General features: G+C 40.3%; 1 protein-coding gene across 9 annotated transcripts in view; it reads left to right on the forward strand.

Moving 5' to 3' along the window:
- The window catches only part of zfpm1 (zinc finger protein, FOG family member 1), a 167,797-nt gene that overhangs the window by 129,356 nt on the left and 22,269 nt on the right, over positions 1-16,172 (forward strand). For all 9 annotated transcript variants that reach the window (XM_061772668.1, XM_061772665.1, XM_061772670.1 and 6 more), the window contains one exon: positions 15,860-15,993. In XM_061772668.1, coding sequence (XP_061628652.1) covers positions 15,860-15,993 — 134 coding nt within the window. The remainder of the gene's footprint in view (positions 1-15,859; positions 15,994-16,172) is intronic.

A 16,172-nucleotide genomic window follows, 5' to 3' on the forward strand; every position in this document is an offset into this window, starting at 1 on the left:
TGGTCATCTGCACTTCATAGTCAAAAAACTGTTGAAGCATACTAGATATTCTATTAAATACAATATATACATAGATCATTTGCACATGTCATGGAAACAATGAGTCCCAGCCCTGGAGCAATGAATTCCTGCAACTTATCATCACGGAATCCAGACACAATAATCTTCCGCTATATCACCGTTCTTGCTTTGCGGTCCTGCTATCCTGCAGATTTGTATTACAGTTGTTACTCTCTCTTTTATACTGTTTATACAATATTTTTGTTATCCATTGCTCTTGCTCTCTCGCAGTATATTTTAGTTTAGGCCTGCCACGATAGCAAATTTTTTAGAACAATATATTTTCCCAAAAACTTTCACGTTAAACGATAGTATTGTTGATGTTTTTTTTATGCCACTGATATAATGATATTAGAGCAGTGGTCCCCAACCCCTGGTCCGCAGACCGGTACCGGTCTGTGAGGCATTTGTTTTCGGGCCGCATAGAAGGAATGACCAATTTATATAATTTCCGTTGTATTGCGTTCTTGTGTGTCAAATGTATTTTATTTTGAAAAATGACCGGATCTTCTCCGCTGCAACAGCTGTACGTCGCAATTGACACATCAAGACTGCACCGATCGCTGCAGCAGTTCCGTTTCCGGTCCCCGCCGACTTGCTCATGGCGGGGAGCCAAGCTCAAAGAACGAATCATTTCATCAACTGATTCAGTTCATTACGTTCACTGTAAAGATTCGTTCTTTTGAATGGAACGTTCCCGAACGAAACAACACTAGACTGCACAGCAGTTACAAATAATAAGACCGCAAACTAGCAAAAATTAGAACAAACAAACGTCTTCGAAGAGCTTCTTTTCAAAAGGAAAAAGGCCACCTGAGGAGCCAGAGGAAGAGCCTACGACCTCAAAGAAAAAGAAAGCTTCTTTCAATTCAACTACAATGAACGGGTGCTCACCTTGCATTTCACTATGAAATGCTACCACACTTTCGCAATTCAATTCTTCAATTAAATTCTTTATTATGCATTTTGGTGAGTTGTATTTTTCATGTATTTAACATTTGTTTTTAAGCCATTCATGTTCATTTAGTTTTGCTGTATATATATGCCAGACCTTGACAGCAGGTCCGTGGGGGAAAAAAATGCCTACTCTAAACCGGTCTGCGGGGCAAAAAAGGTTGGGGACCACTGTATTAGAGCATAATAAAGAATTATACACATCTCACAAATTCTGCCCTAGTTATCAAACATATGAGCACAACTGTATAATGTTCTGTTATTTACTAAATAAAAGTAGGGCTGCATTTCACAATAAGAGCAAGTGAATAAAAAGAGAAAGTTATATCTCTTCAAATAAAGTGCTTAAAAATATAATAAATAATAATAAATAAGGCGGCACGGTAGACGGCTGGTTCAAGCGTCAGCCTCACAGTTCTGAGGACCCGGGTTCAATCCCCGGCCCCGCCTGTGTGGAGTTTGCATGTTCTCCCCGTGCCTGCGTGGGTTTTCTCCGGGCACTCCGGTTTCCTCCCACATCCCAAAAACATGCATTAATTGGAGACTCTAAATTGCCCGTAGGTGTGACTGTGAGTGCGAATGGTTGTTTGTTTGTATGTTCCCTGCGATTGGCTGGCAACCAGTTCAGGGTGTACCCCGCCTGCTGCCCGATGATAGCTGGGATAGGCTCCAGCCCGCCCGCGACCCTAGTGAGGAGAAGCGGCTCAGAAAATGGATGGATGGATAATAAATAAATCCTTTTCTCTTCAAGATGCCAAATCTTGACGCAACAGTGGTCTTAAACAGTTTTACATATTTTAATTGAACAAATTGAAACTGAACCATTTTAGAAGTTATGTTTGTTCAAGGGCGGCACGGTAGACGACTGGTTAGCACATCCGCCTCACAGTTCTGAGGACCCGGGTTCAAATCCAGCCTCGCCTGTGTGGAGTTTGCATGTTCTCCCCATGCCTGCGTGGGTTTTCTCCGGGTACTCCGGTGTCCTCCCACATCCCAAAAACATGCACGGTAAGTTAATTGAAGACTTGAAATTGTCCTTAGGTATGAATGTGAGTGTGAATGGTTGTTTGTTTATATATGCCCTGCGATTGGCTGGTAATTAGTGGGAGACCCCGGTGAGGACATGCAATAACTAATCAAGAGAACAAGATAAGAGAGGACAGAAAAGGGCAGGACAGGATGTGGGAAAATGAGCAAGGAAGTGCTACTGACGAGTGGTGCAGCAGGATTCTTTGTGTCTAAACACTTGTAAGAACCTGTGAGTTGATCTGTTAGTATAACCTGTGTTGTTGTTAGTGATACCAGTAAGTAATTAAAACTTATAGTGTGTCTATCGAACTTATTAGATAAGGGGGCGGGGGCCGAGTCAATAAGCCCGTCCAGCAGGGTACCCAACCAGGGGGATGCCACCGACTCCCCAGGACCGACGGAGGTCCCAAGCCTGACCGAAGCGCCCCGACTAGTCCCAAAGGGAGGGGCACGGGCACCGGACCACCGCCACCCACATCCCCACCCAACGAGGCCCCGCCCGCTGCCCCCCCCCCCCCGACCCAATGATGGCCCCACCCACCAACAGGGCCCACAGCAGGAGCCAGCAGCTTCCCAAAAACACTAAACGGTGTTTAGCTCCTTAGCCCACTAGCTAGTCAGCTCGTGGGCTAGCGAACATAATAAATAGTTACCTTTCCCTAAACTGTCCCAGTTGTTTGCGTCTAAGGAGCCAAAGCTGTTTCGCCAGTGGCTCGCTGCGTCATGAGTGTCCATTGTCAATTAATGTACGATAACCCGCCCTACTCTTCTTCTGATTGGCGAGCACCAATACAGGACTCGTACTTTTAGTTGATAATGATTCTCTGAAGCACTTCAGCAACACACATACACACACACAGACACAGAAGGCCGAAATTTTTTTTTTTTTCTTTGATGAGCAGTTTTGCTAATCATTTCTTCATTTGAGTAACAACTTTCTAATTTTGAAGAACAATTTTCTGCAGGTTAATTCCACAGGGGCCTGAAACAAGGATTTTATGAAAATATGACAATACAATGAAGGAGTTGAACGTATGGCTGCAGCTAATGAATATTTTAGTACTTGAGCATCCGACTGAAATATTCTAGCAAGCAAGGTTGGATATTTTGAATACAAAAGAGAAAGTAAAACTTTTCACTTAATAACGTACGACTAATTGGTTTCCTTTTTTATACAACCCCAATTCCAATGAAGTTGGGATGTTGTGTTAAGCATAAATAAAAACAATACAATGATTTGCAAATCATGTTCAACCTATATTTAATTGAATACACTACAAAAACAAGATATTTAATGTTCAAACTGATAAACGTTATTGTTTTTAGCAAATAATCATTAACTTACAACTAGAATTTTATGGCTGCAACATGTTCCAAAAAAGCTGGGACAGGTGGCAATAAAGACTGAGAAAGTTGAGGAATGCTCATCAAACACCTGTTTGGAACATCCCACAGGTGAACAGGCTAATTGGGAACAGGTAGGTGCCATGATTGGGTATAAAAGGAGCTTCCCTTAATTGCTCATTCATTCACAAGCAAAGATGGGGCGAGGTTCACCTCTTTGTGAACAAGTGCGTGAGAAAATAATCGAACAGTTTAAGGACAATGTTCCTCAATGTACAATTGCAAGGAATTTAGGGATTTCATCATATACGATCTATAATATCATTAAAAGGTTCCGAGAATCTGGAGAAATCACTGCATGTAAGCGGCAAGGCCGAAAACCAACATTGAATGCCTGTGACCTTCGATCCCTTAGGCAGCACTGCATCAAAAACCGACATCAATGTATAAAGGATATCACCACATGGGCTCAGGAACACTTCAGAAAACCAATGTCAGTAAATACAGTTTGGCGCTAGATCCGTAAGTGCAACTTGAAACTTCACTATGCAAAGCAAAAGCCATTCATCAACAACACCCAGAAACGCCCCCGCTTCTCTGGGCCCGAGATCATCTAAGATGGACTGATGCAAAGTGGAAAAGTGTTCTGTGGTCCGACGAGTCCACATTTCAAATTGTTTTTGGAAATTGTGAACGTCGTGTCCTCCGGGCCAAAGAGGAAAAGAACCATCCGGACCGTTATGGACGCAAAGTTCAAAAGCCAGCATCTGTGTTGGGATGGAGCTGTGTTAGTGCCAATGGCATGGGTAACTTACACATCTGTGAAGGCACCAGTAATACTGAAAGGGGCATACAGGTTTTGGAGAAACATATGCTGCCATCCAAGCAACGCCCCCCTGCTTATTTCAGCAAGACAATGCCAAACCACATTCTGCACGTATTACAACAGCGTGGCTTTGTAGTAAAAGGGTGCAGGTACTAGACTGGCGTGCCTGCAGTCCAGACCTGTCTCCCATTGAAAATGTGTGGCGCATTATGAAGCGTAAAATACGACAACGGAGACCCCGTACTGTTGAACAGCTGAAGCTGTACATCAAGCAAGAATGGGAAAGAATTCCACCTACAAAGCTTCAACAATTAGTGTCCTCAGTTCCCAAATGTTTATTGAATGTTGTTAAAAGAAAAGGTGATGTAACACAGCGGTAAACATGACACTGTCCCAGCTTTTTTGGAATGTGTTGTAGCCAAAAAATCCTAAATTAATGATTATTTGCTAAAAAAAAATAAAGTTTATCAGTTTGAACATTAAATATCTTGTCTTTGTAGTGTATTCAATTAAATATATGTTGAACATGATTTGCAAATCATTGTATTCTGTTTTTATTTATGTTTAACACAACGTCCCAACTTCATTGGAACTGGGGTTGTATAAAAAAGGAAACCAATTAGTCGTACGGTTGTATAATCAACAGTTTTTATTTCTTAAATTCACATTGTGCATGAAAGATAAGGCATTATTGTTATTATTATTTTTAAAAAGGTATTAACAGCCTTTGTGCATCTTCACTTAAACAGGGAGCATTTTAGCAACTTGTGACATAATACATTAGGTTCATGGCTGTGCATTTGTGAGCTAAGACCATCTGGAGATTTGGAAGTGTTCAATTTGGTCAAACTAAAATGAAGAAACTTCAAGAGAAAAAAAATATCCTTCATCTCTCTTCACCAAAATTCTCCTCTGTTTGTGGGTATATGAGGATGATCCATTTTACTCTTATTCCTCTCTGGCCACATTTGCCACGTTTATCACCTATTTGACTCAAAGTTTTGCCACTCACAGATCATCGGATTGGCCATTTGTCACACAGTGACTACACTTAGCAAAAATCACACTGTATGTACCGTAATGGTTGCGTTATACTGTCCTTGTCACGGTTAAAAATAGCAAGGCACACATTCGACGGTACTCAAAATTAAAAGACATACTCCGCAGCCCGCAGGGCTAACGTTAGTAAAGTAGACTAACGTTAAGCTCACTGATTTGTGCTATGTTAACTCCACGTGTCTCTCAGGTGCCGCGACGCGCCGTCATACGCGGCAGAGAGAAAGGTCCGCGATACAATGAACGGGTGTTCGCCTTGTATTTCACTATGAAATGCTACCACACTTTCACAATTTGTATTTTTTCTCTCTCTTTTCAATTCGGCGTCTCATTTTGCAACCATTGGTGACGTAAGCACGTTGTATTACATACGCCACTGCCTGCTTCTGCGGTAAAACTGATTTGCAGTGTTGCTTTTCAATGTGTTTTTTGATGCGCAAAGTGGAAATTTTGACCCGCAAACTGTGATGCAAGACTGCTTAATTTGAGCCTTGCACACATACATAGGTAAGCAATGCTGTGTGTTTGTGGACGCCGATTCACCATGGTTTATGAATCCCTGATCATTTTTGGGCGTTTCAGACACGGGACGCACAACAAGCGACATCCCTGTGTGTGTGTGTGTGTGTGTGTGTGTGTGTGTGTGTGCATGTGTGTGTGTGTGTGTGCGTGTGCGTGCGTGCGTGTGTTTACATGAACAGGTTTTAGATGTGGAGAACAATATTCATTAATAGGTCTCTCAAAGGAAAATGGTTTCAGCCTTTGGGTAAGACTCCAGTTTTTAATTCCACGCAAAGTCGCGGAGAGTTAATAATAGCATTCATAAGGTAAGATCCCAGATGTTGGCTTCATTACATTCCATTTTAAGTTGCTTTATTTAAAGGTTTATCATTGAAGAAGGCAGTCGTTAATTTCTTGAAATAATTGACTTTTAAACAAAGTGATGATATCTTTCGGATCAAATTTGGAAATTCATAGTGGTTGTAGTACTGTATTTTGTATGCTTCCACATGTGACACATTATTTCCATTCAGCATCTTTGTTCAGAAACTTTGTCAAGAAGTAATGTCTTTGCCGCTAACTGATGTGGTTCGCTTGCCTGACTTCCTTGCAGGCAGTGTGGGTTCAGTTCCCATAAATGACAGTGTGAATGGTTGTCTGTCTCTATAAGTGCCCAATTTTCTTCTGTATGTAGTCCACCTTTCTCCCTACACCAGTTGGGATAGGCTCCGGCTCTCCGTGGATAGGTGGATGACATCCTTGCATTGCTTTTTTTTTTTTTTTTTTAATTACATATTTTTGGGAGGAATTCTGACAGAAGAATTCCCCGCGGGAGGAGGAACCAGAACACACTGGACAGACTATGTTTCCTGGATGGCCTGGGAACACCTTAGGATCCCCCAGGAAGACCTGGGTGAAGTGGCTGGGGAGAGGGATTTCTGGGCTTCCGTGCTGAAGCTGCTGCCCCTGAAACCCAACCGATAAGTGGAAGAAAATGGATGTTTGGATGGAATTCCTATCTAAAATATTTAAGTCTACTAAAATGAAAATTATAGTATGAGATAGGGTTGAGGGCGATATCGAATATACTTGACACTGTATATCGCAGGTTTTTGCACGTGAGATGGATGTATAAAATGACTATATCGCGATCATCGAGTACAAATAATGTATTTTTTTCTTCTTTCACTCTCTGCTGGTGCGCCTCTCACAGGAAGCAGCACACTCCCCAGCCCATCCAGAAATCCCCTGCAGGGATGTGTGTTTTTGTATCATCTTAAAACTAAGAATATTTAATTTTAATTTTCAAACTCCTACTGTAGTGTCTGCTTGATTATACTGGTGTCATTTTATGTGTCAAAGGGTTAATTTTAACATTGATTTACAGGAGAAACCAAAATATCGAGATACATGTTGTTTATCGCGATATAGCCTTAAAATATCGAGATATTAGTTTTGGCATATATCTTGCAGCCCTAGAATGAGAAGTCACCGTCATGATGGAAAAGTGTGTGATTTGGGCAAACTACTGTTTTATCAATCCTTCAAATACAGAGTGAATCTGTCAATAATTTGTGCAAAACCAACTGACAGGATGAAATAGTTAACATGGTAATGAAAATGACACAAAGCAAAGGTGCTGCTCAGGAAATCCTCTCAAAATCCCATCATCGTCTCTCTTCAAGGGTTTCCTTCACACTGTGTCACTATCCGACCCCCCAAATCATGGTTAATTGCGTTACTCATTCCATTACTAGCAAACTGATTGTTTTATTGTGTGCTCATCACAGAGAACTGGGCACTACGGTGGCTGCTGAACCGTGCATATTGATAACACTGTGTGTGTGTGTGTGTGTGTGTGTGTGTGTGAGCTGCTATGTACGTGTGTAATTTATACTGCAGCAGAGCTGGTTTATATTTATAACAAGCCCATGCTGCCTTGAACATTTTTTATTTATTTATTTATTCATTTATTTTTTGCATAGGTCATCAAGCAATGACAGAGAAATAGTGTGTGAGATGGCCACACACACACAGTTTGTGTACCGTTTATGGGAATAGTATCATACAGTGCAGTGAGGGTAGCATGCAGTCATATTGATAAGGACTGTCAGATTATTGCTCTGGTCTATGGTGAGCAAGGGGGGTAATTAAAAGGGATTAAGATTGTTCTAGGTCTCATGGTATCCCAGCGAACACAGAGAACCTGTTGGGATTAGCAAGAGGTAGTCATTCGTGGAAGTGTTCAAACCATCTGAAAAGAGTGTTTTATTAAGAGTACCTCCCTGACAGAGAAATAGTCTACATTTGATTATGTAGCATTAATTAACCTACTGCGTTCCATCATTTGCATTTATTTATACACTATCTGCATTGCCTTATATAGTAATATAATTAGCTGAATGATGTTAACAAAGAGTCTTAATATGAAATAGAGAAAGTGTTTGTATTAGGCTTTACACGATCAGGATTTTTGTGGCCGATCAGCGAGTTTAAAAAAATTATAACCAATCACCGATCCGATCACAAGATGGAGCAATGTGTCTATTTAAAGGACTTGTTCCTTTACTGTATATACTGTATCTTCAAAATTATTCTCTAGTCCAGTGATTTCCAACCAGTGTGCCGTGGCACATTAGTCTGCCAAGAGCAATCTTGAGGTGTGTCGTGGGAAATTATCAAATTTTACTTAACTGCTCAAAAAAATATTCATTTACAAGAAATAATGTATCTTTGTTCCTTTATGTATGCCAGTGAAGCATAGTGAAAGACAGAATAAATAAATGCTCTTCTGTTAGATGGCAGGAAGTACACACAGTAATAACTGTGTATCTACTTTTTGTGACATTTTTGTTTGTTGATGTGCCGTGAGATTTTCCAATTGTAAAATATGTGCCTTCGCTCCATAAAGGTTGGAAATCACTGCTCTAGTCAGGTTATGTATTCTAATCAGTCAGGTCAAACCAACATTAAACACGACAGAAATAATGGGACCTAATTTACTGTAATGGAATTACTTAATTAATTAATTAATTAAATTACTTCACACACACGGAAACTTTAGAGCATAATTCGACATAACGCCGGCATGTTTACATTTAACCGTTAGTGCTATCACGAGCCTGCTAGGCTACATAACATTTTGTTGGCTGCTTGCGAGGAGTATCGTATTAAAAGTACGTGAACAAACCTCAAGCAAGCCTTAAATGAATGTAATCTCCCGAGCACCAGTGACCACCAGCACACGTTTTTCCCCATTTTGTTCTTATAATACACGGGTCGCGATGTCCTCGCCATGGTAACGAGTGTATCAGTTGCATTTGAATTGACAAGGTAAAGCTCCGTGATTGTAAAAAACGGGATGCTGTGGTATCGGAATACAAGATTTTATTGCAGTAGTCTGACAGTGCAATCATGAAAGACCAAATTTGTCTTGTACCAGGCATTACGTGTTGTCTGTCTCAGACGTGTTGTTTGTCCCACAACGGCGACATGATTTTTTTTCTTTAAATAACTTTATTGGTTGTCAGATATTTACAGTACTATGTCAAAGTAAATGTGACAAGGCTAAAAAATATACTAGCTTTTGGTTTCAAATATAGTGTACACGATGGTGATGCAGAGTAAATGTCTTTTGCGGAGGATCGGATCGACGAATTATGACATTAAAGCTGATCAGCATCCATCCATCCATCCATTTTCTGAGCCGCTTCTCCTCACTAGGGTCGCGGGCGTGCTGGAGCCTATCCCAGCTGTCATCGGGCAGGAGGCGGGGTACACCGTGAACTGGTTGCCAGCCAATCGCAGGGCACATACAAACAGACAACCATGCGCACTCACAGTCACACCTACAGGCAATTTAGAGTCTCCAATTAATGCATGTTTTTGGGATGTGGGAGGAAACCGGAGTGCCCGAAGAAAACCCACGCAGGCACGGGGAGAACATGCAAACTCCACACAGGCGGGACCGGGGATTGAACCCGGGTCCTCAGAACTGTGAGGCTGACGCTCTAACCAGTCGCCCACCGTGCCGCCCGCTGATCAGCATAAAATGCTAATTATCGACCGATAGCGATCAAGCCGATCAGATCGGTGTAAAGTCTAGTTTGTATAATTATTCTGCTGGAATGCAGTCTTTTTGTTTTTTGTTGGAGCCAATGTATGCAGCTATAAGCGAAGAGAATTCTAGACTGGTATTGTTTTTGATTGATTTATTTATTTGTATTTGTCTCAAACAAGCACAAGCATAAAACAAATGTGTAAAAATAAATATAATATAAAATACTACACTGTAATAAAATGAAAGTTTGAGAAGGGGTTGAAGGAAGCAAAGCTTATCAAGTTCAACCACCCCTACATTGTAATAATTTCAAAATCCATAACAGCATAAATAATCCATAAAGCCATGTTGAATTCTTTATAGCCTATCAATAGTGTGTTTTTGTAGTTACTTTTGAATTGTTTTAAGTTGATGCACATTTTTATCTTCTCGTCTAATTAATTCCATAGTGCTACCCCGCAGGCAGAGATGCTCATATTTTTCAAACTTGAATGGATAATGGACTGCTTAAAATTACATTTCCCTCTTTGATTGTATGTTCCCTCTCTGACCATGAACATCAGTTGAATGTTGATTGGTAACAAATTATTCCAGGCTTTAAACAAAATCTGACCAGTTTCACTATAAATTTAACTAGGTCACAGAATTTCTAATCACCCAATTTTAAAAACAGGGGATTTGTATGAGCAAGGTACCCAGCGTGATGAACCATCCTTACGACTTCTTTTGTAAAGTGTAATGTGTTCCCCCATACTTCACCACAGTAGGACTGATATGGATAAATAATTGTGCATTGCAACATTTGAAGTGACTTCTGATCTAAAACGTATATTTTTTTGCAGTATTCCAATATTTATGGGTACTTTGGAGCACAAATATTAGATGTGAGGTTGCAAGTAGAGTTTGTGATCAATAAAAACACCAAGAAACTTCATTTCATAAACTCTTTCAATTCCCACGATCTCAATTTCCAAACGGAAAGCTTGCTTAATTTGACGATTTCCAATTATCATGAACTTTGTTTTGTTAAGGTTTACGTATAATAAATTTTCATCAAACCAACACTTTAGTTTTAAAAGTTCACTTTTGACTATCAATAATAGCTGCTCCAAATCTCATCCCATACAAACATTTGTGTCATCTGCAAAAACCACCATTTAAAAAAAGAAAAAAGCAGGGGCGGGGGGATGGTGTGAAAATTTGGAAAATTAGCAAATTATGGCTACTTTGGCACTGGGTTAGGGTTAAATAATAATAAATGTGTTGTAAATATTATATGGTAATGCTCAAACGTGACATAATGTACTGCCAGCGAGCCAGACTTCGACAAGCTAGCTTTCTACAAAACTAACATGGTTCATTCATTGCAGGCACTTTTGGAAAAAAAAAAGAGCCAAAAAACTATTCTTACCTATGAAAGGTTATTCCTTTTTCAGAGTTCCCTTGTTGTGATTGTGCAAAGTGTGTACAACCCTGCACAGCACAATGTGCAGGCATCCTTGTTATTTTGGTTTCTCACCTTGCAGTCCACAAACATGGAATGTGTCAACACTTTGCTCCCCCTAGCTTAGCTACATGGAATGCGTGACATTTTGCCCTCACTTGCTTAGCGTCGCCGTAAGCATGTGGCTCAAAGTGTGTCATATCTACCATCTCTATGATCAATGCTCTTGACTCGGTTACTTCTGGTTTCCAGATTTTCTGTGTTCTGCTTTTTATGTCGCATCATCACTAATTTTAGGTTTTAAAGGTAACAAACTAATTTTTAAAAAGCAAGGAGTAGAAAGTACAGATGCTTGTGTTTAAAAAGTAAGGAGTAAAAGTAAAATGTCGGCAGAAAAATAAATAAGTACAGATACCTGAAAAGTTTGTAAAAGTGCTTTATTGCTTCCCACCTCTGATTACTAATATAGCTTTTGAAACCAGGCGAGTGGAATCGCTCTGACATCATACATCTCTATTTTTGTTTTTGTTTTTTGGGTTTTGCAATATCCCATGGTGAATTGTATCGAATGCCTTATTTCAATGAAAACACCCACTGCATCCCTATCTCTTCCACTAGCTCTATTAGACCCATGGAAGTAGTTCTAGATTATTTAAAACCATACTGACAATTATTTAGTAGGCTAGGTTTATTTATAAAATCATCCAGTCTTTGTTCAAATATTTTTTCCAGGATCTTTGTGAACTGTGAAAGTAAGGAAACTTTAATTTGTGAACAAATGTTTTCAATAGTGTTACCAAGTTTTAGTTTAGAGATATTGCTATAATAAATAAGTCTTGTCTGTCTATTGGTAGGCAATATTTAAACATTGATTGCTTCGTCAATGTGCAGTCAACATAGTTTATTGTGAAACTCATCTTTTCATTTGACAAGCGTCGATGGTCATTTCAAACTAGTCAGTAGCCATTATTCTTTGACCTAAATAATATTTAGCTTATCATCTGTTTGTCAATTTCACTGTTGCCCATCTGTGGTGGTATCACAAAAAGGCAAATAAATAACAAAACACACTTTATTGATGTAACTCATGAAGTGGCTGCTGGAAATACATGCTTTTGAGGAATGTAATTTCTAGAAATGTTTGATTGAACTCAAAACTATATGACTTTTGGGGTGCTGAACTCTGGTTGATTAGTCGTGATAATGTTTGAAATGGTTGCCATTTTGAACATGTGAGATTGATTTGCAGCGTATCTCATTTTAGCACTGCCTCTGTGTATCAAGGGAAACAATGTATATTAACGGTGGTCTTTTGCATGCTAAAACAACAATTAGCTACTTTGATTCACCTGTGGGTATGGTGACACAGGAAGATATGGTTCCATAGACCATGGAAGCAATGTGATAATGTGTATTCATCCTTATAACTGACAAACTAAAGCTGGTGTCAGACTTGTTTATAAATTGATCTCTGTGTTGGCTTACTGAGGTCAAATCCTTGCACAATTTCACAAGAAGGGACAATGGAGCTGGTCAGGTTGATAAGACTCCCATGTGGTAAGGATCAGCCAATAACACAAATGCAGGCTGGACACTGATGGAGTGCTGTGATAAGGAGGGTCACAGTGGCCAAACATACGGTGCATAGGAATATTGGAGAGAGGGTGGACAGACATTGGACTTCAGACACTGAAGCCAGCAGGTTAAACTGACAGAGGAGTCATGTTTGGCTTCGCTCTTGACCTGGTACGGATATCTGATGCTGACATTACTCAAATGTGAGTCCAAATCTTTAGGGCTGTATTCAAAACACAGTTACTAAGCATCTTACCATCCAACTCTAAGCACCAAAGTGTCAGTGTCAAGTTGACATGTGCAGCAGGGCAAGAGAATAAAAAGTAGGACTGCTGACCGTACTGACCATGACTGGTACATTGAGTTTGGTTGCGAGACAGCTTCAAGTTTTTAGGCATTTGATTTTCATAATTCATGTTCAACTGTAACGTCAGTGTCAGTGTGTTTTCAGTGTCATTTTAAGAAAAATTGTTGTCTTTCAAACAACAATATATTTAACCCCTACTGAATGTAAATTAGCACAGCATTCGATGCATTGTAACATGACTTTCCTTCTCAACCCATGCTTCTACACCTCCTCATAAATCTGCCCCCCTCCCTTCCCTGCACCAACACCTCTACCTCCACCCCCCACCAACTGTGGGAAAGACATTTTATCAGCGTCTGTCCGTTGTTCTCTGGTGGGGATAGATACAGAGAAGATAGATGAGTGTTTTGACATGGAGAGTGTTAGACAAACACTCTTATCAGGCCCAACACTTTAGACCGACCCCCTGAAACAGTCTCCTGAACCATCGATGTAAAAGGGGGAATAAGAAAAGGAGGCGAGCCTGGTTTTCGGTGCGTTTTCGTCAGAGTGAGGAGAATGACAAAAACGAAAGAGATTTTCGACTGAAGGGACCCTCAGACTCGGCAGTAGGCATCCAGTCCAATCCCACCCAGTTAGTTACTGGCTCTGCAGCAGTTACCAGTGTTGATCACTCTGCTGGAACCTCTCCAAACTGCAGACCACTCCCATAGCTCACTATCTCTCTGGGATGCAGTAGGCTCTGACCACAGCTGTCACTGCCATCCTTCTACAGTTATCATAAAGAGGAAATACACAAAAAGAAGCTGCTGAACTGAGCCAGAACTGAAACTGCTCCGCTCATATCAAACGCCCTGCGCTGATGAGCCACAGACTGTTTAGTTGGTTAGCTGCTGCTGTTACTTTTGCAAGGGTTCAGGTCGAGTTCAAGTTGAAGGCAGTATTTGTTTGCAGAGACCCATCATGTGCTCCTGGGTTAATGTGACGGGGATGTTTCCAGTAATTTAGCAACTCACAAATTCTTATTTTCAAAGGATTAATTTCACAACAAATGTGATCATTAAAAACAAAAAAAGCATCTACTGACTATTAAAATATGTGCTCAATATAACAAGACATCTACATGAAAGTACAACCCCAATTCCAATGAAGTTGGGACGTTGTGTTAAACATACATAAAAACAGAATACAATGATTTGCAAATCATGTACAACCTATATTTAATTGAATACACTACGAAGACATTCAATAAACGTTTGGGAACTGAGGACACTAATTGTTTAACCTTTGTAGGTGGAATTCTTTCCCATTCTTGCTTGATGTACAGCTTCAGCTGTTCAACAGTCCGGGGTCTCCGTTGTCGTATTTTATGCTTCATAATGCGCCACACATTTTCAATGGGAGACAGGTCTAGACTGTAGGCAGGCCAGTCCAGTACCCGCACTCTTACTACGAAGCCACGCTGTTGTAACATGTGGAGAATGTGGTTTGGCATTGTCTTGCTGAAATAAGCAGGGGCATCCATGAAAAAGACGTTGCTTGGATGGCAGAATATGTTTCTCCAAAACCTGTATGTACCTTTCAGCATTAATGGTGCCTTCACAGATGTTTAAGTTACCCATGACATTGGCACTAACACAGCTCCATACCATCACAGATGCTGGCTTTTGAACTTTGCGTCCATAACAGTCCGAATGGTTCTTTTCCTCTTTGGCCCGGAGGACACGACGTCCACAATTTCCAAAAACAATTTGAAATGTGGATTCGTCGGACCACAAAACACTTTTCCACTTTGCATCAGTCCATCTTAGATGAGCTCGGGCTCAGAGAAGCCGGTGGCGTTTCTGGGTGTTGTTGATAAATGGCTTTTGCTTTGCATAGTAGAGTTTCAAGTTGCACTTATGGATGTAGCGCCGAACTGTATTTACTGACATTGGTTTTCTGAAGTGTTCCTGAGCCCATGTGGTGATATCCTTTATACATTGATGTCGGTTTTTGATGCAGTGCCGAAAGCTCATGGGCATTCAATGTTGGTTTTTGGTTTTGCTGCTTACATGCAGTGATTTCTCCAGATTCTCTGAACCTTTTGATGATATTATGGACCGTAGATGATGAAATCCCTAAATTCTTTGCAATTGTACGTTGAGGAACATTTTCCTTAATCTGTTCGACTATTTTCTCACCCACTTGTTCACTAAGAGGTGAAGCTCGCCCCATCTTTGCTTGTGAATGACTGAGAAATTCAGGGAAGCTCCTTTTATACCCGATCATGGCACCCACCTGTTCCCAATTACCCTGTTCACCTGTGGGATGTTCCAAACAGGTGTTTGATGAGCATTCCTCAACTTTTTTGCCACCTGTCCCAGCTTTTTTGAAATGTGTTACAGCCATAAAATTCTAAGTTAATAATTATTTGCTAAAAACAATCAAGTTTAGCAGTTTGAACATGAAATATCTTGTATTTGTAGTGTATTCAATTAAATATAGGTTGAACATGATTTGCAAATCATTGTATTCTCTTTTTATTTATGTTTAAGACAACGTCCCAACTTCATTGGAATTGGGGTTGTAGAACGCAAGGCTAATGCTACTAAATACCTTTCAATATGGTTTTAATGTAACTTTTTTTGTATTCTTCCTTACTTAGACATGAGAAAATTTGGTGTTAAATGTAATGCCGATTTTCTTTTAATCCCATGACAGATGAGCTGGAACTCAGTAATGAAGGCATTGGCAGAAAGATCATCGCTCGCAGGGACCTCCATGCAGACACAGTTTGGGGACCCTACCCTGGGAGTCTCCAGTCAAACAGCAGAACAGATGATGGGGCATCAGAGGTGAGGACCATAAGAAGGAAGGTCCTTCGTTGTTATAGGTTTGATTTCGTAGAACTGCGCGTTACTAAAATATAGTACAAACAGAATGGCTGCCATTGGAATTATTCTGTCTTGGACCAAATCCACCATGTCAATAACTTGGCAGCATTATTTTATTTTTAAGTTACACTGACAATTAA

Source organism: Phyllopteryx taeniolatus, chromosome 5, assembly GCF_024500385.1.
Source record: "Phyllopteryx taeniolatus isolate TA_2022b chromosome 5, UOR_Ptae_1.2, whole genome shotgun sequence".
In the NCBI taxonomy this organism is placed as follows: domain Eukaryota; kingdom Metazoa; phylum Chordata; class Actinopteri; order Syngnathiformes; family Syngnathidae; genus Phyllopteryx; species Phyllopteryx taeniolatus.